The following is a 24,227-nucleotide window of genomic DNA, read 5'->3' as shown; positions in this document are numbered from 1 at the left end:
TCATATTCGGCCAGTAACTGACAGGAGCAAAACTTGTTGCAACACGCACAACCAAATCCATTGTCGATTCAGAAGCCTGGCATCGAACGCTGGGATCAGAAGCAGGCAGGGTCCAGGGTTCTATGCAGAGCAGATGCGGCCTTCACGTCAAGGATGTGGAGCAGTGCGCACACGAACTGTGTAAACGCCGCCGGGCCTTTTTGTCACCATTCTGGGAGAGGTAACGGGCGCCAGGACGAGACACTGCGACCATTGGGGTCAGCAACGGTATCCTGTGACAGATCCGCAGTTCAGAAACAAAACCGGTGGATATCCGAAAAGGGGCGGGTGTGGAGTAAAAGCTCCTGATCACACATATCACCATTTCCCATGTCAAGGTATCGATACACTCGCACATATTCCTCCACGGATACGGTTTGTTTTCTAGCGAATAAGAGAAGAGAAAAAAAAAGAAAAGAATAAAAGCAACGTTAATGGTCAAGATGATGGAGCATAGGAATGACGCAGATAACCAACGGGAAGGCGGGACAGGTAAGAGGAAAGAAATGTTACTGAATCAAGCGTTCGGTCGAATACGTAGGGGGGTTTGGTGTAAATGCAAGTAAAAGAGAGAACATGGGGTATGCGAATAACTCCACTCATAAGGAAGCGGCAAGCGGGGGGTAGGACATCGGCCGCCGTTTCGCGTCGATCTTTTGCGCGGGCTCAGCGGCCGCTTGCCTCCAACCACGGACAATGGCCCTGGGGCACTGTCGCGGGCCTTGGGTTGCTTTCCCTGGCGACGACTCGTGCCGGCACGAGTGCTGTCGCGAGTCGGCGCGGCTAAACACAGTCGACACTCTTTTAGCGGCTGCTGTGCTACCCGCCTCTATGCAAGTTTTGCCTTCGCTCAGCAATACCTGATGCGCCATCCCTCGTTGCTAGCCATTCATTTCGCCGTCCTGAAATATCTAGGGCTGAAGGGCGAAGGCGGTTTGTGCTGCCCCAAGGACTGGTCATCCGCGCCGCCTGAAACGGAACCCGCTCAGGCAGAATGCAACTGTTGCGGTGCCGGCGACACGGCGACAGAACCCTTGCCAAGCCGGGCCTTGCAGGCTGAGGGGCATAACGGCCGGCCGGTGACTTTTGTCGGCCATTTGTTGGATTACTCGGTCTGCATATTCAGAGATGAAGGTAGGGTATGCAGAGATTACACAGTTGGGCACAAGGCTGTCTGGACCCCATCCCCCCTCTATCTCCCGGATGCGGAATACACAGGTGCCGCCTGTTCATATCAGCACATCTTCTTTTGGAGGGGACGGCTTCCGATGCGGGTGGGAATTCGTATGGCAGGATAGCACTGCTCCTGCGACCTAACGAGCCGGCCTGAGCGGAGACAGCCGGTCTCCTGGACATTCCCAGGTCGAATCAGTTCGCCACACACAAGGGTGCTGACAGGCTGGTGGTGTGCAACCTGGCCGCCTTGGAGATCGATCACCAACAGCTGTGTCAGACCAACACATGGATTGCTTTTGAAGCCAGCAGCCGGTATCAATCGGATCCTCAAAGACGGCCGGTCGGATTTTATAATCACGGAAGTCTCTTGGAATCCACAGAAGCTTTGTGACACGGGAACCCCGCGCCTCATCATTGTCCCAGGGTCTCAAACCCGCCATTTGAGGGTCGTTGCTCCGATCAGTGGATGGCGCGCTTGGAGAGCCAATCCCTTAGTGCCGCCATTCACGTCTCGACTCCTGGGACATGGGAACCCCTGAATGACCAGATAGAAGGGTACTAGGTGACAACAAGTAATCAGCGTGACAGGCTAAGTATCTTACTAAAAAGACGGCTATGGAACTTAAAAAAGACCCAAGGTGTGACTGGGTCCAGCGCACTTACCCCTCCCCTCCCTTTCAGCGCAGTGGTGCCGGCCCGCCCGCCCAACCCTTCCATTCTGAGAGATCCACAGGCACCCGACCTCCCAGAAGCAAACCATCATCTCTTTGTCCACCCGAGACCAGTTCGACATTTCAGTGTCTGGTGTCTCGTTCGCACGACGTTTCTCCTTGTCCTCGCACATCGAGCCACAGACCCCGGTACTCCCAGATAGCGGCTTTCTATCGCAGCGCAAAGAACCGACCTTGGTGACAAACACTGAGCGGCGCCGAGCCAGCGCACATTTCCGAAAGCGCACCGCTTAGGTTGACCGCTAACTTATCCCCACCGCGTCCACAAGGAGTCTGGCCGACTTCATACGGTCTCCGGTGTGGTCCTGGGAATAGTGCACCGACTGCGACCGCATCGTCGAAATCCACACATGTTTCCCTCGTCCGTTCACCAGCTGTGCGTTCGTCCCTGAACCGGCCGCTGGTCGATTCACGTTTTGCGACCCTGCGATCGATCGATTCCGGTTCGATCCTCGGTTGTTGAACCAGCACGCTGTGCATTGCTGTGCTGTGCATCACTGACGACGCCGGTTCGCCGCGGCTTCGGGTTGCGCGCTCCCCAGTCTCGTCGACTTGTTTTCCGACCCCCGGGACTGGATTGCCTCGGCGTGAACCAGAAGCCACTTCCGCCAGCGTTCCTCGTGAGTCGCTGTTCAGGCTCGAGTTTGGGATTTCTACGTCATCTGCTAACTCATTGGACAAGAAGAGGGCTTTCGAATCTTCGCAGCCTCCGAGTTGGCCGCCGCCGCCCACCACTGGTGACATCGTCTATAAATTATTCCTTACCGAAAACGTAATTCGCCCTCAGCAGCGCAGTCACAATGTCTAACAGGTATGTACAATTTGAATAATCTCTGCGGGCATCCTAGTCAGCCATGGTCCGAGCGAAGATGGGCACACCGGGATCAACATCGCCGCTCTTCTGTTCCCCAGAATGTTTCGGGTGGAGTTGTGACCCGCCACATTGGTCCGCTCTCCAATTTCAGTCTCTTCAGCGAAGCTCCGCCCAAAGCTCAACTTGGTGCTAACACTTCCTCCTTTCCCAGCGTTTACACGACCGGGCAATTCATGAACCCGGGCCCCGCGCCCCGACCCCCTACAGACAAGCCTCGTCTCGGCCTGATGCCCAACACCAGCCTCTCGGGCAACATGTCGAACATGAGCATATCGTCCCCGGTCTCTAGTACTTACAGCGGGTCGACCATAGCTTTGCCGATCTCGCGTCAGGGATCCAATACCGCTGACGGCTCCGGAGGGCTCGCTATCATCAAGCAAGGGCCCGTTGGCCTGCCAAGCAAGAACCCGTTCCAACAATGGAAGAGCAGGTACCTGATCCTGCGCAAAGACATCCTAGACTTCCACAAGAACGAGAACGGCAAGTTATTATACAAGATCCAGCTCGCCGACGTCGTGAGCGTTGACCGGGTACCGGACGATAACGGCGACCCCGTCTTCGAGATCAGGAGGCACCTGAACAACTCATATCCCGGGCCTCCCGGCGACGACGAGGACGGCATTAGATCTTTACGGATCTGCGTGAAGACGGATGACGACTTGTACGAGTGGATCGACTGCATCTATGCCCGCTGCCCGAGCGGTGTCGGCAACCCCACCAACTTCTCGCACGCCGTCCATGTCGGCTTCAACCCGCAGACAGGACAGTTCACCGGCCTGCCCGAAGAGTGGACTAGGCTGCTCAATTCATCAGCTATTACCAAGGAGGACGTGGAGAAGAACCCACAGGCGGTTTTCGAAGTCCTTGAATTCTATGCCAAGCGCGCCGAGAACCCGGACCCGTATGCGACCCTGGTTTCTACGCCTTCACCAAGCACCATCCAAAATGACCAGTTCGGTTACTCGAGCGGCAACTCTGTTGCGCCGCCGCGACAGGTGAAGCCTATCCAGCGCAGCCCCGGATCCTACACAACAAACCAGTCAGCCACGCCAGGCGCCAGCCCCTCGCCTCGGCCGTCACCGGGAGACCAACAAGCCGCGCAGATGCAGCAGCTGCAAAACGTATCTCCCAACTACATATCTGCAGACCGCATGCGGGAGGAGCAACGCGCCCGGGAATTAGAGCGACAGCGGGCCGAGAGAGAGGAGCAGGCCCGTAGGGAGCTCGAGGCTTATAATGCCTCGCTCCCCAAGACCAAAGTTCCCATGGCCCAACAAGAGCTCGGTGGTTACAGCGGCTCGCCCTCTTCTGCCGACAGGTATAACCCAACCCGGGCAGCACCCAAGGCTCCTCAGGCTCAGTCTCTGAGGGCGCAGCGCCCAGCTCCTGCCCCGCCAGCTGGGTCTTCCGTCCCCACTCGGCCGCCTCTATCACAGCAGTCTAGCTCTACATCAGTCCGCGACCCCGGCGCCCAGACACAAAGAGCCCCGCGGCCCGACCAAGCCAACGGGCCGCAGGCCTCCGCGCGCTATCCCAACGGGTCAGCGTCGGCGCGAGGCCCGAACGGCCAGCCTCAGGTGCAACAGCCTTCTCGCTTGCCGGCGCCGGTGAAGCCCCTGAACGTCAACAAGGCTCACCAGGATCCTGTCAAGGCCGCCGAGGCAGCCCTGTCGAAGCCTGCGCAAGAGCGCAAGCAAGATGTGCGCATGTCGACCATGTCGGAGAACGAGGTGATGGCGAAGCTCAAGGAAGTCGTGTCCAAGGACGACCCCAACAGACAGTACGCGAAGCAGAAGAAGATCGGCCAAGGCGCGTCCGGATCCGTGTACGTTGCCAAGGTCATAAGCTCGAGACCAGGTGCTCCCGCCAAGGTGCGCACCAGCGACCGAGTCGCCATTAAGCAGATGGACCTTGCCCATCAACCGCGCAAGGAGCTTATCGTCAACGAGATCTTGGTCATGCGGGAAAATAAGCATGCCAACATTGTCAATTTCCTCGATGCCTTCCTCATGGACAACGACAAGGAACTCTGGGTGGTTATGGAGTACATGGAGGGCGGTGCTTTGACTGATGTCATTGAGAACAATCCGCTTATCACAGAGGAGCAGATTTCGACCATTTGCCTCGAGGTAGGTGGCTTTGGATGCTTTACGTCGTGCGAAAGCAAGCTAACTCTGGCAAACAGACATGCCAAGGTCTCGAGCATCTTCATTCCCAGAACATCATCCACCGCGACATCAAGAGCGACAACGTCCTTTTGGACGCCCGGGGCAATGTCAAGATTAGTATGTCCACCCGCGCCACCTTCCTTGATGCCAAACTTTGTGCTAATCCTCTTCCCTACCAGCTGACTTTGGCTTCTGCGCCAAGCTGACCGAGACCAAGTCGAAGCGGGCGACGATGGTGGGCACGCCGTACTGGATGGCGCCCGAGGTGGTCAAGCAGAAGGAATACGGTCCCAAGGTGGACATCTGGTCGCTCGGCATCATGGCGATCGAGATGATCGAGTCGGAGCCGCCGTACCTCAACGAGGAGCCGCTCAAGGCGCTATACCTGATCGCCACCAACGGCACGCCGCGGCTCAAGAAGCCCGAGAAGCTGAGCAAAGAGCTCAAGGCATTCCTGTCGGTCTGCCTGTGCGTCGATGTCAAGAGCCGTGCATCGGCGCAGGAGCTGCTCAACCATGAGTTCTTGAAGCATGGGTGTCCGCTGGCGAGCCTGGCCGAGTTGTTGGCTTTCAAGCGGGTTGCTAAATAAATTAGGTGGTTCTAGCGCTGAGGGGACAAACGGGGGAAAGCTATGCGGGGGGGGGGAGGGGGAGGAGGCAGCGGAGGAGGAGGAGGATAATGAATGTGATTTGATTGATTGGCATGGTATGGCATGGCATGCGGGCACTTCAGAAACAAAAAGACATTTTGGATGTCTTTTTCTTTGGGCCGTGGGTGTGAGTGTGTAATGTCTGTGTGAAACTGGACAGGACAAGGAAAGGGCAGATGATATGGCATTACGCTCGGCATGCAAAACCGGACGCAGGCAGGCGAACAGGCGGGCAGGCATATACACCTCCCCTCGACCCTTATACCTCTCTTTCTTGTTCCTCTTTTCATCACATCCCCCGGTTTTTGTTGGTTTATTTTGTTGCATTTTCTCCTCCTCTTCCTCCTCCTCTTTCTAACTAAATCTACTTTTATGTTACGGATGTTGTCGTTGTTGTTTGTTTCCGCTTCGAATCAAAGCATGGACTTTAATCGAGTGAAGTCATGGGGATGATGAGAGATTACCATCGGTTTTTCTGGTTTGTAGGCGTTTTACTAAAGAACAGGCGTTTCTTTCTCTTCGTGTTAAGTTTCTTGTTCGTGGGTTTATCTCAAGGGGGGATGGATGGATGGATGGATGGATGCATAGAGAGGTTGTTAAGGGTGAGGTAAGCTAATCAAGGTAATGCCTTGGCCATTTTGATAGTACTTATTGTAACCTTTGGTTTTCTCCTCCATTTCATTTCTGTTTGAGATCGGTTTCCTCCCCTAAATGCGGCGGTTTTGAGGTTACCGAGTTCTCTGAAAGGGGTCTGGTAAAGGTTTGACTTTTTGAGTTGTTACCGACTAGCCTATTTATGGGATGCACTTGCTTGGTGGTAAACTGGCGGTTACGTTTGGCTGTATGGCATGGTAACCAGCATAGTGGTGATTTGACTGAAAAGGGGGTTGATTACTCAGTGGATATCTTACTTTTGATAATCTTGTCACGCTTTGCTTGTGGGTTGTGAACCGCACGTGAGTTGCTACGAGGTGAGTCTTTGGCCACTTGCCTGTCAGATAGGGTAGGTGTGGTGATCGGTGGTTTCTGGGCAAATAAGAAGGCCGGTTGGGAGGCCGGTAGGGTTGCAGTCTCACTGTCTTGCCAGCTGTGGAGAATGGAGATTCGGTCGCCTTGACTTCGAACCGCCTGCTTCTACCGGCTATCGCTGGTACGCAGAGACGATGGAGTCAAAGAGGGGCCGATCAGCAACTAGGTGGTGTGGGTGTTGTGGGACGTATCTCCGGCTGTTTTCTCCTCCAATGGTTAGCATGGGGAGACGGCTGGAATGAGGAGGAAGTGGTTCAATTTTGGGCGAAGCCATTAACAAAGGTGGCTGGCTGTATGGTTATTCTGCTGGGGGGATACTGCCCGGCTAGGACCGATGTCTGTAAATATGCTGCAAATGTGGTAGGTGTTCATGTCCCTGTGTGTCGATACCTTGGCCCTCGATCCTTTAGAGAATACCTTGACTAAGAAACCCACGGTGTTGGTTGTAACGGGATGTTTCAAGAATAAGAACTAAGGGCGGTAGAGTGGACTTAAGCCTACAATGCCTCAGTTTGCTCAAGGGGGGTGGCTGGTGGGCCCGGCGATGGCATTCCTTTTTTGTAATAGACAGAGCGCTATGCTATTTATCTCTTACAGTTGGTGATAGAGTTGAGGGGAAACCAGAAGGCATGCCTAGTTTTAGGTTTGTTGAAACGGAGATGATTGGGAAACGGGAATGTAGGCCGTGAAGGATCAAGCAGATGAGCCATTTCGTACATCCTCGAACCATAGCTTAGCCGCACCCGCAGAAGTACACAGGAGCCATGGACTAAATCCAATCAAAGCGTTTGTACTACGTGACCTCCGGAGGACATCAAGCAGTCCGAAGCCAGGTATTGTACTCAATATCGGGATATAGGACTTCGTTTCCGCCTTTATTAGTGAAGGAAACAAGGGGTCCACAAAAGTAGCATATCATTGTTGTACCAGCCTGGGAAGTATTGATGACACCGGCATTGTCTAATGTTGAAAATTGATACTCCTCGTTGGAGAGGCGGCGAACATCCAATGTGTCAGCGGACAGGATTCACCCACTGAGCACCAGTGCACCAGACATCGGGCAACAAGTCTGAGAGCGCGTCATATATTGGGAAGCAAGCTTCGTCGAGAGGGCGGCATGTTTCCTAGCCCATGGTACTGTACCTTTGGAGCTTGGGATGGACGAGAGATGGATGTGAGACCTGTGTCAGCTATTTCTGGCCCAGTCTGAACACGTAATCCCGCAGGAATGGATAAGGTAAACGCTCCATCGCTAGGGAACGGCGGGTCAGACCTCGCGATGGCGGCTCGCGCGGCGCGGCTAACGGGAGTTAGGAGCTCAAGGTTATGGAGCCACAGCTGGTGGTAGTTCACTGTCGTGCGCCGACGACGTCGACATTGGCATCAGCTGACCAGCAGCCGCCCAAGTTTCTAACTTGGAGTTGTCTTAATGGGAAGCTGGTTTTACACATGCTCGTGAAACCCCGAAGAGTAGGTCCCGTTTGCGGGGGGCCAGGATACAATCATCGATGAGCTCGTGGCAAGTTGGGCAAGGCATCCTACCAGCCAAACCCGAGGTACTGTACGGAGTGTTCGTGTGCCTAGTCTCCCCCCCTGAGTTCTCGATGGGTGGTCGTTCTTGGGGCGTCTTGGCTAGGGAGATCTGCACAAATGGAACGACCAGTCGGAGTGACGGGTCGGCAACCGGCCATGGGCCTTGCTTGCCAGGGAGGTGCAAGTGCCCTACGAATGCCCTGGCTCGGCTCAGGTTGGCAGCTTGGCAAGGCCCCAACAACGCCGCGGCGTAAGCCTATCGAACCCACAGAAGGCGAGGAGGGCGACGAAGCAGCGAATGGGGCAGCCAGACGCGACGTTTCAGATTTTCAAGCAGATCCTCTCTGGCCAGCCGTCATGCACTGCTGATTGGCGTGGTCCCAGACGGTGGGTTGATGCGGCATGAATCCGTTAGCACACATCTTAAACTCGCCGTTGCCGGGTTATGCAGTCGAGTATGGGATATCCCGGATGACAGGCGCTGTATGCATGGCCGTCACTCGCAAGGTTAACAACGAAATGTTACTGGCGTGCCTTGTCCTGTTTGGCGGCGTTGTTGCCGATAAAGTGATGGGTGAACGGCATGCGGCGAACTCCCACCCCCTGACATGTACCTGGCTGCGCTGCCAGACCAATCAGCAGAGAAAGGAGGCTTCAAGGGAGGTTAAAGGGCCTCGTCGTTGCATGTCGTGCCTCTGCGGACCCTCAGACCCTGACGAAGGTGATCCACGCCATCGAGAGACATTGCAGAACAGGCTGTGTCGGGTTCAGGTCGTCTGGAAGAGCGGTAAGCAGCCCGGAGTTGGGACGTCTTCCGGGCAATGCATGCTGCAGGGCGGGACGGAGGGTGGGGAGGGGAAGAGAGGGAATGCCGCTGTTCCCTAAGTGTACCCCGCCAAAGGTTCGAAATCGCTAGAAATAGCAATGAGCTGAAGGTTGAAGGCAAGCTGAGCCAGAACAGCCACTCAGGATAGCTCGCCGCTAACCCAACGTCAGTCTTGTATCCTACGTACCACGTACCCATGTAAGAGTCACGGCTAGGGGTACTAGGCCGCATGTCCGTCGGCATCAAAGGCGGAGCGCTAGTGCAACGGGGACCCGTCCGTCACGTCTCTATCCGCTCGATCGAGTAGCCCGAGTCCGGGGTGAGGGGAGGAGGGGGCCACAAACCGGTTGATCGATGGGTGTATCTGCAGGCGTTTGGTGACACAGGCAAGACATGGCAGCACGGGCAACACGGCGAGGTGAATCACAAATCCCCAGCAGCAGTCAGATTCCACCCTGGGCACGAGGGATCGCAAGACGCATCGAGATGACGTAGATGCTTTGCTGACAGGCCAAAGTCGAAGTCGCCCATACTGTGCACGACGTGTGCGCGGACAAGGGAGAACACGAGATTTGGCGTGCGACACGACGAATTCGGGAACCGCCCTGACAGTCAGTGCGAGTCTCAGTGCCCAAGGTGGGCAGGCAGTGCCGGGCTTGGGGTCGTTCAGCACACTGAAAGCGAGCACCGGCAGCAAGGTGGCTCTAGCGTTACACTAGCGAAGCTGCAAGCTGCAGTTCTCGAGAAGGAAAAAAAAAATCCTGCACAACCCGATTCTCAGCCCTCGACCACAGCGCACCTCGACCACCCCTACCCAGGTACAGTACTGTACAGTGCTGTACAGTACAGACGTAAGGCAGCTCACACCCCCCTCTACCCCCCCTAAACCGCTTGTTTCACCTTGGGCCGAGTTCCTATTTCCCTCTTTTACTCCTCCTCCTCCACCCTCCCGAACCACCCCCGAATCTGCTGTCTCCTGGGATTCCCCTCTCCGGCACCTCCTCCTCCCTCGAGCTTGCCCTATCCCCATTCTCCAGGCTCAATTAATGACGCCTGTATATTAGTGACCAGGCGTTGAATCTCTCCCCCCGCTCCTTTTTAGTCACGGGCGTGGTAGGCCGAAGACGAGACGAGACGAGGTGGAGTTTTGCGAACGGCCTCGTTCCGGGGAAAAGCCAAGCCAAAAACGTGCGGGAGCAACTCCCAGCATTTCCTCCCGCATCGGTGCATCGAGCATTTCCAAGCATTTCAACATTTCAACGTCCCCGGCGTCCAACGTCGAGCTCGAACTTGTGCCGTGCTTTTCGACACTCCGCGCCTCACCGCGCCTCCTACACACTCCTTTTCAGAAGTTGCAGAGCCAGCTTTTTTTTTTTTTTCCCCAACAGTCACCGCCTGGCGGCGCCTTGAAGGGCCGTTCGTCACATCGACCTTTGTAATTGCACCTGCCAGCTTGCAACAACCTCCGCTTTTCGACACTCCTTCGACCCGGCTCCCCCGGTGTTCGTTTTCGATTCCTGCTTAATTGCAGACGACCTAGGCGGCCCTATCTCGTCCCTCCTTCGAGGTCGATTCTCGATCGACGCGCAGTGCACGTCGCCGCACCACCACCTCGAGCGGCACCCCGAGCCCGCTGACGAGTCGCTCCCGGCCCATCGCCTGTGGCCCGGCGCGATACGCTGTTCCGGCGGGAACGAGATAGAACTATTTCTCATGAGGGCCGAAAACAGATAATCGATAATGTCCACTTCTAGACCAGGCGAGCATTTGACTATCGGCTACCCGCCGCAGACGGCCTCGGTTCAGAACCGTTCGGCGTCGCCGACTAGCACCTCGCCTAATGATCCCCAGTCCGCCGGCAGCACCCTCCGGTCGCCCTTTGGTTTGTCTCCGGGGCTGACGCCTACCTCCAAGATGTCGGGTGCCTCGCGTTCCGGCGCCGGTTCGCCCTCCCACGAGATGGCGGCGTCCGGCCGCCTTTTCTCCAAGCGGTGAGTCCGGGCCCGCTTCCAACATCTGCCAATCGGCCGCTAATTTTGCTGTGCACCACAGGGCCAGAGAGATCCAGGCTCAGGAAGGCGTTCCGGGGCTGCCGCTTAATCCTTGGGGCGGGCCTCCGACCAGTGGAAATTCGACTCCGCTGCGGGAGAACATCCCCGAGTCACCTACTGATGGCTTCCCAGACTTCACTCAACTGCCAACCCCCGACAGCCTGCCGCAGACCCGGCGGGCTCGCGCGGGCACGGTCCCTTCCAGGTTTTCGCCTGGCGGCGCCGGCAATGCCCTACTAGGTATCCCGGCGCTCGCTTCCAAGACCTCGCGGCCCAGCCCCTCGCATACTCCCTTCAAGTCCCCATCGCCGGGACTCGAACCGCCCGGCGATAGCCCGGGAGCGTCCACGTTGCTCTCGAGGCTGCGGGCCGGGTCCATGCCCCAGCGGAGCCCTTTCGCCCACGTCCCCGGCACGAGCTCGCCCTTTGGTCCTTCCATCTTCAGCAGCTGGAACCCCAGCGGCCGGGAGAGGGGCAACACCCTGGCGAGCATCGCGAGCATCGGGTCCAATGGTCCTAGCTCTCCTGCGCAATCTCACTTTTCCCGCGAGGGCACTGGCGAGAATGATGTTCATATGAGGACGCTGGACTACCTTGGCTTGGCCGAGACGCCCCAACCTCCGCGAGCCCAGCTGGCTACTCCCTACATGCCCCCGAACTTCGCCGACTTCACCAGGGCCGCCAACCGGTTCCGGTCTTACTCGGTCAACAACAAGGACAAGTATGCGGATGAGGAGGAGGATGACTTCGATACCGAGGCCATGACTATGATGGAGACCCACTATGCACAGATCCAAGACCAACTCGCGGCGACGAACGCTGCTATCCACAATCACAACCTTGCTGTCCAGGCCTTTGCGAGCCAAGCGGCCGTCAACCGCCCCCGTGCGAGGACGGCTGGCGTCTTGGACACGCCCGCCTCCCGCCTTCTCCGCAACAATTACTTCCCGACCCCCTCTAGACTGGACAGTTCCATCACGGCAGCTGAGATCCGACTACCTGACGAGAAGGACTTCGACGATCTCCCCCAAGCCGTTGCCGGCATGTCGTTGGGGAGGTCGAATAGCCGCAACAATGGTTTGCTGGGCGCGGATGAGCAGGGCCTAGAGGGGCCGACAAGTGCGCTGTGGCTTGGCAGCATCCCAACCTCTACTACCACGTCGACCCTCACGGAAATGTTCAAGTCGTATGGTCCTATCGTCTCGGCTAGAGTCCTGACGCACAAGAACTGCGGCTTTGTGAACTTTGAGCGGATCGACAGTGCAATTGCCGCGAAAGCCAATATGAACGGGAAGGAGATTTTCCCCGGCGCCGGACCTATTCGCATCAACTTTGCAAAGCCTCCTTCGAGCGCTGGGACGCCGGGTCATGACGGCGCCGTGCCTTCGCCCAGCCCTGACCCGTTTGCGAAGAGCCACGAAAACGGCCAAGGAACCGCAGCCGGCCAGGCTGGCGACGCTGGGCCGACGCCCATTGCAGGCAATGTCACCCCCACGGTACCACCCCTGCACGAGATGATGGGAGACATTCTCGATATAGTCAAGCAGTTTGGGGCGACCGACGAGGACGGTTTCCGCATCTCGATGAGTCTGCAAAACGCGATCCAGTACACCACGTTCATTGACGAGATCCCTCCCATCAAGGAGCCGGCGCATACAAGGGTCCACGATGCCCCTAAGCTGCGGGACATCCGCAAGAGGATCGACAACCAATCCTTGTCGCAACAGGAGATCGAGAACATCGCTGTCGATATGCTTCCTGAAATCGCCGAGCTCTCTTCCGATTACCTGGGCAACACGGTCGTGCAGAAGCTGTTTGAACACTGTTCTGACGCCGTCCGGGACTCGATGCTGGCCGAGATCGCGCCACACATGGCCGAGATTGGCGTACACAAGAACGGCACATGGGCCGCCCAAAAGATTATCGATGTCTGCAAGACGCCGCATCAGATGGGTCTCATTGTGCAGCACCTGCGTCCCTATACGATCCCCCTGTTCCTTGACCAATACGGCAACTATGTCCTGCAGGGGTGCCTGAAGTTTGGTAGTCCGTACAACGACTTCATCTTCGAGACCATGTTGAGCCGGATGTGGGAAGTTGCGCAGGGACGCTACGGAGCCCGCGCCATGCGGGCTTGCCTCGAGAGCCACCACGCCAGCAAGGACCAGCAGAGGATGCTTGCCGCCGCGATTGCTCTACACAGCGTACAGCTCGCCACCAACGCGAACGGCGCCCTACTGCTTACATGGTTCCTCGATACCTGCACGTTCCCGCAGCGGCGGACAGTCTTGTCCCCGCAGCTTGTCCCTTATCTGGTGCACCTGTGCACACACAAGGTCGCTTATCTCACGGTATTGAAGGTGATCAACCAGAAGGCGGAGGCGGATGCAAGAGACACGATCCTCAAGGCCCTCTTCTTTACCCCGAACGACCAAGTTTTGGAAGCAATTCTGAGCGATCATGCTTGCGGTGCGACTCTGATCTTTAAGGTGCTCACCACGCCGTTCTTCGACGAGTCGATCAGGAGCCAGGTTGTCGAGAATGTCAAGTCTGTCTTAGTCCGCATCAAGGCACAACCAGGGCAAGGCTACAAGAGGCTGATGGATGAGGTGGGCCTGTCAACAAGGAGCGGTGCGGGCGGTGGGGGCGGCGGCGGTTCTCGAGATCATGGAAACAATTCCGAGCGGCAACGCCCGACATCTCGCCAGACAACTCTCAACTCTCATCAGCAGCAGCAGCAGCAGCAGCAGCAACAGCAACAGCAGCAACAACAACAGCAGCAGCAGCAACAGCAACAGCAACAGCAGCAACATGCTCAACAGCAGCAGACCGGCCAGTACGGGAACAACAGCAACCCCCAGTATTACAGCCCGCTCAATGCTGCTGCGACTGCGGCGAACTATGACATGGGTTTCGGCATTCCCCGGAGCGAAGGCGTCGACGCCGGCTTACCCCAGCAATTCCCACCTTTTGGCGCACAAGGCCCCATGTTCAGCGCCTCCAATCCGCCCATGGGTCCGGCTGCCCTTCAGCAAATGCAGTACCAGCAGAGCATGATGTCCCGGGGCGCGCCGCAGCTGAACAACTACTTCCCTCCGATGCAGGCCGGGTACGGGGGGTTCCAGAGCCCGAGCCCGTCGCTCGAACAGTACCGCAGTCAGGCCCTTGCTAACGGCAGCCCGATCCAGCCGCCTGCTCCGAGCATGCCGCCCGGGGGTCAGCCCCCGTTTGGCGCACCCGGGTTCAACATGAACATGGGCATGGGCGGTGGTGGCTTCGGCTACGGAGCTCCGGGAGGAGGGATGCAGAACGCAGCGTACATGCAGGAGCAGGCCAATCCGAGGCGTGGACGTGTAGGTCGTAGCCCACAACCTGAGCGGCAGCAGCGGCGGCAGTGAGCATTGAGCAGAGAGAGGCTTACACGTTTTCTTTCTGTGATCGCAGAGATGAATGAAGATCGATGAACGGCCAGAACGGCTCGCCGAAATGTCAAGATGTCCGCGGGGCGGGGGACTGTGTAAAGACTAGACAGACGAGACGGCTCGCTGCCGATGGATAACGCATTACCTTACCTGCCTGCCTTAACTGGACTTGGTGGGCTTGGTGGGCTGGTTGTGGAGGGGAAGGAAGGAAGGGTTTGTTTAGGTTCGCTTCGATTTGACTTGGTTTTGGTTTGGTTCGGTTTGTTGCAGAGGACGGCCCGCCTTGACTTTAAAAGATGGACGGACGGTATACGCCTCTTTTGTGTTGTTTGCTACCGGGCCTTACGATCATGACTCTCGTCGTTCATTTAGAGGAAAGCACGAAGGGATGTTGACACGCCGGGCAGTGTGGTAGTTGTTACGGATATTTTCTTCTTCGTCTGGTCTTTATTTTGGAGTGACGGCTATAAGAGGGAAAGGGAAAAGGGGCCAGCCGGTCAGCGTGGGGATGGGGATGAGATGGGGATGGGGATGGGGAAGGGGAGGGGGATAGGGGGGTTCTCACAACCAACCGCAACACATCACATGACAATACGCATAGCAAACAGTCGGGCACAGAAATATTGTTTTGTTTTTATTGGCATCTGTCTTCCATTCGTGGTGGGATTCCTGCTCGACGGTAAATGTCCTCTGTAAGACCCGGGAGAAACCAAATGGCCCCCTCTTTTCTCGGGGGTTGAGCGAATACAGAGAGCATGCTGGCCATCACTGTGTTTAAGTAGATAGAGATGTTACTCCGGCAGTAGCAGCGCTACACAATAGCAACAGAGCTCAGCTAGTGTGTGCATAGCCAATCCATGATTAACCGCACTGGACTGTCAAGCCACTGCTCGGCTGACGGGTGACCTTCTGCAATCCCGCACCTGGCTTGCCTTGATTCCCGTGGCTGAAAAAACTTGGGCTGGATACCTGCTCTTGGGTTGAGTGAGCGGTCCCGGCATGGGTGCCCTGTGGCGTCTCCTGTTTGTTTTGCACTGTCGTTTCCGATCTCTACTATCACTCTCCCAATTGCATACTCATAAATTACCTGCAACTACAGGCCTCGCTAAAAGGACTTTGGCGTTTCCCAAGGAGCGAATGATTCATTCGACGCTCTTCTACGAGAAAAAAGCCAAACGCCTGGGCGGAACTCGACAGCAAACCTAGCGGTCTCCCTTGAGGAGCTCTGCTACGTCAAGTATCCATGAGTCCTTTCTGTGCGTCGACGTCGCAAGCCAGGAGCTCAAACATACGTTACGACTATAGAAATGCAGAGTCTGTTCCTATGCGGCCACGGCCGCACTGTGATGTGTCGCAGCCGTGTCTTGTGCTGGTAAATCCTGGTCGATATCCTTCCGCCTATGAGTGGGAGGCCACCTCCACCATGCTACCTACTCTTTCCTGAGGGACCAGCAGTCAACTGGGCCACTCCTTCGGGGGTAGGATTGCATCTCCCAGATCTCAATGACAAGGTATGCTAACCGGTTACCGCGCTCCCTAAGCTCCCCGGATGTGATCCACCAGAGGTGTGCATTGGACGGCCAACCATGCACGAGAGCGGCCGCCGATTGTTCGGAGGACACTGCCTGGAGTGTCTTGTGCTATATCCCCAATCCAGATGGGCCGTCTAATCAGTTGACCCGCCCGAGGTCGAAGGCGTCGGACAAGAAATTGCCGAGGCCGGGAGCGAGTGATGACCATGTGCTAAGTCATGGCTCTGCCACGGCTTCCAAGCTGCGGCTATCCACAACTGATTCGTGATGTTTGACTTTGGATAAGAAACTATCCTTCTTTACGAAGATCTAGAAATTCTTCGTATATGTGCGGAATTCGAAGTACAGCGAAATGTGTGTAAAGCCTTGGTTGCCGAGTTTCCAACGGGTCTGACTGAACGATGGGCAAAACCCTAACCCTCGTCCCTAGCATAACCATCAACCCACCTCGGCTTTGAACAAGCATCCAACTCCCCCAAGATACAAGCACCTACTGGTAGTCAACTCCTCCTTCTCCAAACAAAGCAGCCCTCAGCTTCCTCCTATCCTTTTTCTTCGTTTCTCTTCCACTATCAATACAACAACAACAACAACAACAACAACAACAACAGTAATAATAATAACAACACTAATAATAATAACTATGCGCTCCTCACTCACCCGCCTCCGGCCACGTCCTTTTACAAATTCCAACCCCCATCTCCATCTCCTCCCTCACAGGTCGAAGTCGACAATCACCGCCTCCACCCCCACCACCCCTACCACCAACACCTCCCCATTCCACCCCCCAACCTACCTCGCCGCCGCAGCCCGCAAATTCGCCTCCACCCCGGCCACCCTCACCCCCGACGTCCTCTCCCCCACCCCCTCCCGCCTGCTCACTCTCTCTCTAGCAGACTACTGCCCTGCGCTCTTCCCACCCCCGCCGTCCCACCAGAGCCATACCGATAACAACCACCACCACCACCACCATCATCATCCTAATGGCAATAGCAATAGCAATGGCAATGGCGAGGCGGCGGTAGATGTCCTCCCGCAGGGCCATCACCTAGTCTACTTCCCGCCGCAGCTGGCGCCGTCGGAGCTGATGCCCGACGGGACGGACCCCGCGCATTCGCCGGGGGAACCGTTCGTGCGGCGCATGTGGGCGGGCGGAGAGGTGGTGTTTCGGGAGGGGTGGGAGAGGGCGTTGAGGGTGGACGGGAGGGCGGTGGGGTGCGTGGAGAGGGTTACGGACCGGCCGGTCTTCAAGGAGGGGAGGGCAGGCGGGGAGGGGAAGGTGTTTGTTGAGGTGACGAGGGGGTACGGGGTTCTGGGTGAGGGCGGCGGCGGTGGAAGGTTGAAGGCCCCGGGGGAGGTGATTGAGGAGGTGAGGCGGTTGGTGTTTCTGAGGGAGCGGGACGGACGCCGGAGGCCCACTCGAGAGGGGGAGGGGAGAAGGGGCGTGAGAGGTAAGTGCTTGCAAGCGGCGGATTGGGATTGTTGCTGTTGCTGTTGTTGTTGCTGTTGTTGTTGCTGTTGCGGACGAGGCTTGGCTGACGGGTGAGGGAAAAAAAAGTCCCCTACGCTCCTGAGTTTACCTACTCGCTCACGCCCGACGCGACCCTGCTCTTCCACTTCAGCGCCCTCACCTACAACGCCCACGCCATCCATCTCAACCCGGAGTATGCCCGCAATGTGGAAGGCTACAAGGGACTGCTTGTCCACGGGCCGCTGACGTTGGTACTGATGCTCGCGGCGCTCAGGGCCAGTCTGACGCAGCTGCAGACGGCTAGCGTGGTCGGAGAACCGCTGCGGACGCCCTACGTCAAGTCGATCCGCTACAGCAACCTTGCCCCGCTCTACGTGGATGAGGAGATGAAGGTGTGCCTGAGGAGAACTAGGCCGGATGGGGATGAACTTGGGTGGGATGTGTGGGTTGAGGGCCCCGAGGGCGGGCTTGCTGTTAAGGGTACGGCCACTACGACGGGTTTTAGGTAGGGAAAGGGGGCCCGAATTGGAGCGTCGACGAGGGACTCGGGAGAGAGTCCGGAGACACCATGGCTATGGCGGTTGTATGTCTCCCGACGGGCCGGAAGAATCATAAACCCGAGCTTTCATTGGTGGAACGCAGCTCAAATAATCGCTACCTTCTCGGAGCCAAGCTCAGTCTGAAGGTCTAGGGTATCGCACAGTATCCAGCAAACGCCGACCGGCCGGCCGTCCCGCAGCCTTCCCAGACACACTAAACGTACAATCACGGAGATGTTATAACCATCCTTTTCCCGTATAACCCTACTAACCAGACCCCCAGCAACTCCGACCTAACCCGTCCAGGAAGTGTGAGAGAAAAGACAAGAGAACATTAAACCGTGAAACCCGCCCCCCTCAACTCCCCCATCACCTCCCGCAGCAACCCATCCTCCTCATCCTCGAACCTCAGCGGCCCCTTCTCATCATCCCTCTCAAGAGGCGTCGCGACCTCTGAGAGCGGATACAGCGTCTCGGTCGGGCTTTCCATCCAGCCGCCGCCGCCTGCATAATTATGTCCGTCTCCCGTCTGCTGCAGGTGCACTACCGCCTGGTGATAATATGGCGTCCCAAAAGGGGCGTCTGGGCCCGAAGGAAGGACGGGAGGGATTTCGTCGTAATTCTCGAAGCGGATGTCGAAGAACGGGGTCCAGCCTTTTTCGTATGGTTGCGGTTGTACGTTCACGTCTGAGGAAGTGCTGTCGGTGCTGTGATGGTGAGGGTGGTGGTCATGGTGCTGTAGCCGCGCTGAGAGCGTCTCGTCTAGGTAGAGAGACTGTCCAGAAGCGGCTTCGAGTCGAGCACGGTTCTCTCGGAGGTGGGCGTCGAGCGCGGCGAATTGGGCGTCCAGCACCCCGCGCAGGAGGGATTCTTCTTCTTTGGGGAGGTCGCGGCTCGTGGGGTTGCTCGAGTCGGCAGAACGAGTACCTGCTGCTGCTGCTACTGCTGATGCGGCAGCGCGGGTAGGCAGGGTTGTTGCTTTTGTTGATGATAATGATGACGATGACGGCGACCGCTCTAAACCGCGCAGGATGTTTTGCCAGATTGCTTCGCGCTCGTCTGGCGGCAAGGGAAATTCGATGATGGATCTGTTGGTCTTGAGGCTGTTGACTAGAAAGCGCAAGCTGGTGAGATTGAAGTTGTTACCACGGCAGTCGACCATCATCAATGTGCTATTGCATGCAAGCACACGGCCGAGCATGCCTGCGTCCTCGTGTAGGTTCTGGTTTCGCATTCGGAGGTGCGTCATGGTCTTGTTGTTTGCTAGTCCGCTCAGCGAGCGGCCGAACCCCTTGGCCAGTTGGCTGTCATCGAGCTTGCCGCAGAATCCTGAGAGATCCAGAGATTGGACGGACGTGTTGCGGGCGAAGAAATCATGGAGTGTCGTGACAAGCTCTTGGCTACAGAGCCCGTGAGACGGAGGGGACGGCGCGGTGCCTGCCAGACTGAGCAGGGAGAGATGCTTCGTCTCTGTCAGCGCTCTGATGAGAGACAAGTAGTTGCTCTCGTCTTTGAATTCCACCATTTCGATGTGCAGGCCGGCGGGGCCCTTATGCTGGCGGATGGCGTCCGCTAGATGCTCTATGCCGTCTTCAATTGGGTTACCGCTTAAGCAGAGATGCATGCCGCGATTTTCGCCGACTGCGTCGAAGAGTTTTGCAGCTTGGGTGCCGGTGATGCCACACCGGTTGAGAAGTAGCTTGTGAAACCTCGGAGACTCTCCCTGATCAGCCACCCAGCTTCTATACTTAAGGAATTGCTCCAAATCCAGCAGAGTCGCGTTGTCGACCTAGCAACCTATTAGTGACTAGAAACCCAAGGCGTGAACACGGTACGAACTTTGTAGCCGGATATGTCGAGCCCTTCGAGCATCTGCATGGCCTCAAGAGCGGCAAAGGGGAGAAGTGGGCCATTGATACAGTCGTCTGCTTGAATACTGCCACTGAGGTCCAGCTCCCGGATTTCCGTGAGATGCTGGAGCATTCGGGGCAAGGCATGAGCGGGAAGACGTCCAGGGTTACCGGATATGGATAGAAACCGCAAAGAGCTAGGCACGCTCAAGAGGGGTGACACTATTACATTTCGTAAACTAGTGTCGTCCAGACCGCAATAAGAAACATCCAGAGCCTGGATAGCGCCCGTCTTCATGGTCTCCGCTGCAAAGGGTTGAGGTTAGCGTGAGCCAGAAGAAGCACTAGGACTGGTCCTTACCAAGGTTCTCGGTGTCGAGCTCGGATAGCGGATTGCCAGCGAGGATCAATCGGTTACACTTGGTGATGCCGGACCTCAACAGGTTGAGAATCGGAGTTAGAAACTGTAGGCTGTAGGCGCAATCCCCGTGCTGTGCCAGCCGGGACGGAAGCACCCTGCTGCAATTCGTAAAGTCGATCTGCCGGATAGTCTCGGAGCAGAAGGCTAGGGCGTGAAACTCCTGGTGGAGCAGGGGGCTGGCCCGTAATGCCTCGATCTCTTCGGGACCGAGGGCAATGCCTAAGGGACATCAGCATCGACGGTATGACAAGATGCAGACGTGAGCTTACAAGTACGGCTCAGATACGCAATATTAACCCTGCTGAAGGCATTGTCCTCGAGCCCGTACAGCACCGACAGGTCCACATCACTGAAGGACAGCGCGTTAAAGTAGTCGTTGTATCGCAGCGCTCGCAAGACGGCCAGGATCTGCAGTGGCGAGTACGGGCCTTGCTTTGCGGGCAACAGCCGAAACTCGGGAGCAAAGCGCGTTTTCCAGTTGATCTCCCATTCCACAGGTTCACATTGATACGCTGCCAGGTAAGCATCGAGGGTCCTCTTGACACTTCCAAAGTCTTCCTTGGGCACAAGATACTGAGTCTCTTTGAGCCCAGGGACGCGGAAGATCTCCATTGTTTGCCATAACTGCGGCCAAGCAGGCTTGAGAAAGCGATCGGCCATGCCAAAGGCGCGGATGATTTGGCGGAAGTAGCGGCTCGCGAGCTCGAGTGTGACGGGTGGTTGTAAGGGGTTACTGAGATGGTCAGTCTGGGCGGGTCTAAATAGTCGGCGAGCAGCCTCTTACCGGAAGGTGATATTGAACCGCTCCTCGTGAAGTATCCACTCCCCCTTAAGGTTCTCGAGGGTGACTAGCCAGTACGTCTTATGCTGGCTAACCGGCTCGCCGCTCTTTCCTTTTTGTATCTCGACAAGATGACATGCATATGTCCCTATCACGAGGTAAAACGCAGAGGACTCCTGGGCTTTCTTGGTGGCATCCTCGAGCTTGTGTATGCATCCCCTCCTTGTGTTCCCGCGCGGCACGACGGGGAAGATCTCGGGCTTGCGGTGGTGGAACCTCGGTTCCTCGGCTTCATGTATTTTGTTCAGCATGCCCTCGACATCTTGACACGGGCGAACAGAACCATTCTCTTCCTGCTGGCTGGCCCGCATAGCCCGGAGGACATCATGCATCTGCTCATTTCTTCGGGAGGGATGGTGGAAGAAGAAGTCGGAGCGGCAGAATGATTGGCTGGTCATTGGGTTCTTCCACCAGACTTCTAGTCCGAACCACGGTTTGGTGCTTTCTGCCGTAAACACCGACACAATCGCAGTGATTGGGATTACGAGCAACGGCTCGGGCGTGGAGTTGTTTTCGTGCTTGCCATCCTCGGTTGCGTGCTTCTTTAATAGAGGGAGCGGATCGGAGGGGCTCTTCACCTTGATTAAGTAGTCTCTCGTCGTTACCAGGTAGATGGTCTTTGTCTTGGACCGATGAGTCTCGGATTCGAGTGGGACAGCTCCCTCAATCTTCTGCGACCTCCAATCGATAGATAAGGAAGGCGTAGTACTGATCACGCCCAGGCTGTCGGTGGTCGACAGCGAGAGACGGCGATCTGACACAACTGAGCCCCGGCGGCTGGGGAGTTCGAACTGAGACGAGGACAGTGGCCTCGATTTGGATAGCTTCCGCGCATGGCTGCGGAAGCTGCTACCGCTCTCTGGGGTAGAATCCCGCTCCTTACTGCTGAAAGACCGACGCCATGCCCGACCCTTAATGGAGCTAAGCGAGAAGGTCCTATGGTCGCCATCGAAGCTTGTCGGCGAGCTAGGGGCTGTGGTTGCGGGACTCGAAGTGTCGGACGTGTCGGATTCGACCAATACCATGGGTACCGAAGCCGCCCGTTTCTTGACCTCAAGGTCTCGGCCAGCCATCATCTTGGACATAATACCATGCGCCGTCGTGTTCGAAGAGCGTCGGGGGCGCGCGTCTATGGACTTGGGTCGCAGGGTCAGGAGAGGCCCTGCTGGGATATTCGGTGTGCTGGAGCCAGCAAACGAACGTCGAGGGGCGAGAACGATGGGCAATGAATGTTGTTGGGCTTGGTGCCGGGCGTTTGAGTGGGACTGACGGCGTTTTGGGTTTGGGGACGGGAGTCTGCGCCGGGCAGTTGGTGCGGTTTTGTGTTAGAGGTTCGGATGATCAAGCCGACGGCCTCGGGAGGTCATCAAGGTTGTCAACAACGGCACGATCACACGAGGCGCAGCCGGATTTTCCGCCGTTGGATCCGTTGACAGACCGATGCATCAATCGAGTCCGGGACAACACATGCAACGTCGCCGGCCGGATGCAATACCCGAGGGGACACGGTAACGCAGCAACAGCAAAAGTCAAACAGACTATTTCGATCCAAAGTATTCAATTCAGAGGAAGAGCACAAGACGATATCGACCATTGGCATGTTCATGACCGCAGGGGCAGGCAAGTGATAGCGGGGCCGTTTCCCGCTTCTGGCCAGCCTCTGGCGTCGTGTCCGGCTTTGTTTCCCATCGATCCTGTTGTCTGTCGATGCAAGATGATGTTATCAGGCCGGGTCTTGGTGGCCTGTCGTCCAATGGCATTGGCCGCGGCCGGCGGGCGACCAGGGGCTGCGCTGCCAAATGCGCCCAGTGGGACGCAAGTGGGGACGCACCAGTCCATGAACCGGACGATGCTTCGGCGATCAGCGAAGCCCCGGGAGACGTGTCGAATCCATGAACGCTCTCAACCCCGCCAGAGAACCGAGCTGAGCTTCATATGATGGGTTCCATCAAGTCGTGGAACACAGGCGGAGTCTTGGCCCGGTCTGGAACCACGAGTCTTCACGGCGGGTTTGCCTTCGCACCGCATAGCTCGCTGGATGTTTACGCGTACTCATGCCCAGCAGCACAATCTTGTGCTGAGAGAGAAACGGGGCGGACCTGAAAATCAAAACGATAAGGCAGCGACCGTGCACGCCGATTTACGGCAGCCGTGCTAGCGCCTGTAGGCTGCCGGGGCGAAAAGGGGCTCAGAATCAAAATTTGGTGATCCGAATAATCATGGAACTTTGCTCCATACTCCGTCGAAGACTTGAAGGGTCACGTCAGTCTGATGTGGGATTCGCAAGACCGGCACTGCCAGCGGGGTGATGCAGAGCCACACTATCAGTACCCCACATGTTGTGGCGCTAGCTACCATTGGGGCTTGACCTGCGCACCCCGAAGCGGGAGTGGCGTTCAGGATGACATCCCCGGAAGCAACTTGTTTGTCTCACGCTAAATCAAGAACGGTCGGCGCTCTGCTGCTGCAGCTGGCAGTTCTGCAGGGTTGTCGAAAAAAGAGGGAATTTGTGTTTCTCACCGTACACGCACATATTTGAACAAAGAGGCGCATGCTCCGTAGCCGCCCGGTTCCCTGGCGGGACCAGAAGCCCCCCTATAAAATCCACTTTTGCCATCCTCCGCCGCTGAGATTGCGGCCCAGCACTCCAGCTCTTGCTTCTGGGGAAAGGGAGGACCCGACAACAAAGGGTCAGCACAGCGACCAACGGCGGAGACCTCGTCCGCGGGGCCAACCCAACATAGTGTGCATATGTGTTATACAGTACCAACATCAGACCGCTGATGGGGGTTCTGCCAATTCGGGCATGGGGGACTTGGGTGGGACAACTGCAGTGCCTCCACAGGGCTGCATTTCAATACGAAATTTCCATGCAGATGCTGATCTCTCGAATGACACACAACCCGGTTCTTCTTGCCAGAACCTCACGAGCTCCAAGGCAGTCTGAGCCGATCAACCAGGTCACGAATTTCGGAACGGTCAAAAAGTCAGTCCATGTTGCTGCGCCGGCGAACCGCTCCTCGGTCGATGACTTCATTTACCGATCACGGGCACTGGTCAATGCGCTCAATGTAG

At 56.8% G+C, this 24,227-nt stretch overlaps 4 protein-coding genes across 4 annotated transcripts; 3 read left to right on the top strand and 1 right to left on the bottom strand.

Annotated features, from left to right (window-relative positions):
* Positions 1-2,746: 2,746 nt before the first annotated feature.
* CLA4 (Protein kinase) lies at positions 2,747-5,577 on the top strand (the record flags this gene model as incomplete). Its single annotated transcript, XM_071065781.1, has 4 exons — positions 2,747-2,757; positions 2,972-4,949; positions 5,006-5,105; positions 5,168-5,577. 4 exons carry the CDS (start codon positions 2,747-2,749, stop codon positions 5,575-5,577), a joined length of 2,499 nt encoding a protein of 832 aa, XP_070921882.1.
* Positions 5,578-10,765: 5,188 nt separating this feature from the next.
* On the top strand, positions 10,766-14,474 carry MFIFM68171_10361 (Pumilio domain-containing protein; the record flags this gene model as incomplete). The annotated part of the gene is made up of 2 exons (XM_071065780.1): positions 10,766-11,016; positions 11,078-14,474. 2 exons carry the CDS (start codon positions 10,766-10,768, stop codon positions 14,472-14,474), a joined length of 3,648 nt encoding a protein of 1,215 aa, XP_070921881.1.
* Positions 14,475-16,673: 2,199 nt separating this feature from the next.
* On the top strand, positions 16,674-18,010 carry MFIFM68171_10360 (HotDog domain-containing protein; the record flags this gene model as incomplete). Its single annotated transcript, XM_071065779.1, has 2 exons — positions 16,674-17,481; positions 17,589-18,010. 2 exons carry the CDS (start codon positions 16,674-16,676, stop codon positions 18,008-18,010), a joined length of 1,230 nt encoding a protein of 409 aa, XP_070921880.1.
* A 364-nt stretch (positions 18,011-18,374) lies between these two features.
* On the bottom strand, positions 18,375-22,228 carry MFIFM68171_10359 (uncharacterized protein; the record flags this gene model as incomplete). Its single annotated transcript, XM_071065778.1, has 5 exons — positions 18,375-19,829; positions 19,880-20,196; positions 20,252-20,530; positions 20,581-21,044; positions 21,096-22,228. 5 exons carry the CDS (start codon positions 22,226-22,228, stop codon positions 18,375-18,377), a joined length of 3,648 nt encoding a protein of 1,215 aa, XP_070921879.1.
* Between the last annotated feature and the right edge of the window lie 1,999 nt (positions 22,229-24,227).

The sequence above is a fragment of the Madurella fahalii genome (assembly GCF_045866475.1).
Source record: "Madurella fahalii IFM 68171 DNA, scaffold_6, whole genome shotgun sequence".
In the NCBI taxonomy this organism is placed as follows: Eukaryota; Fungi; Ascomycota; class Sordariomycetes; order Sordariales; genus Madurella; species Madurella fahalii.
This window is presented reverse-complemented; position numbering and strand designations above follow the sequence as displayed.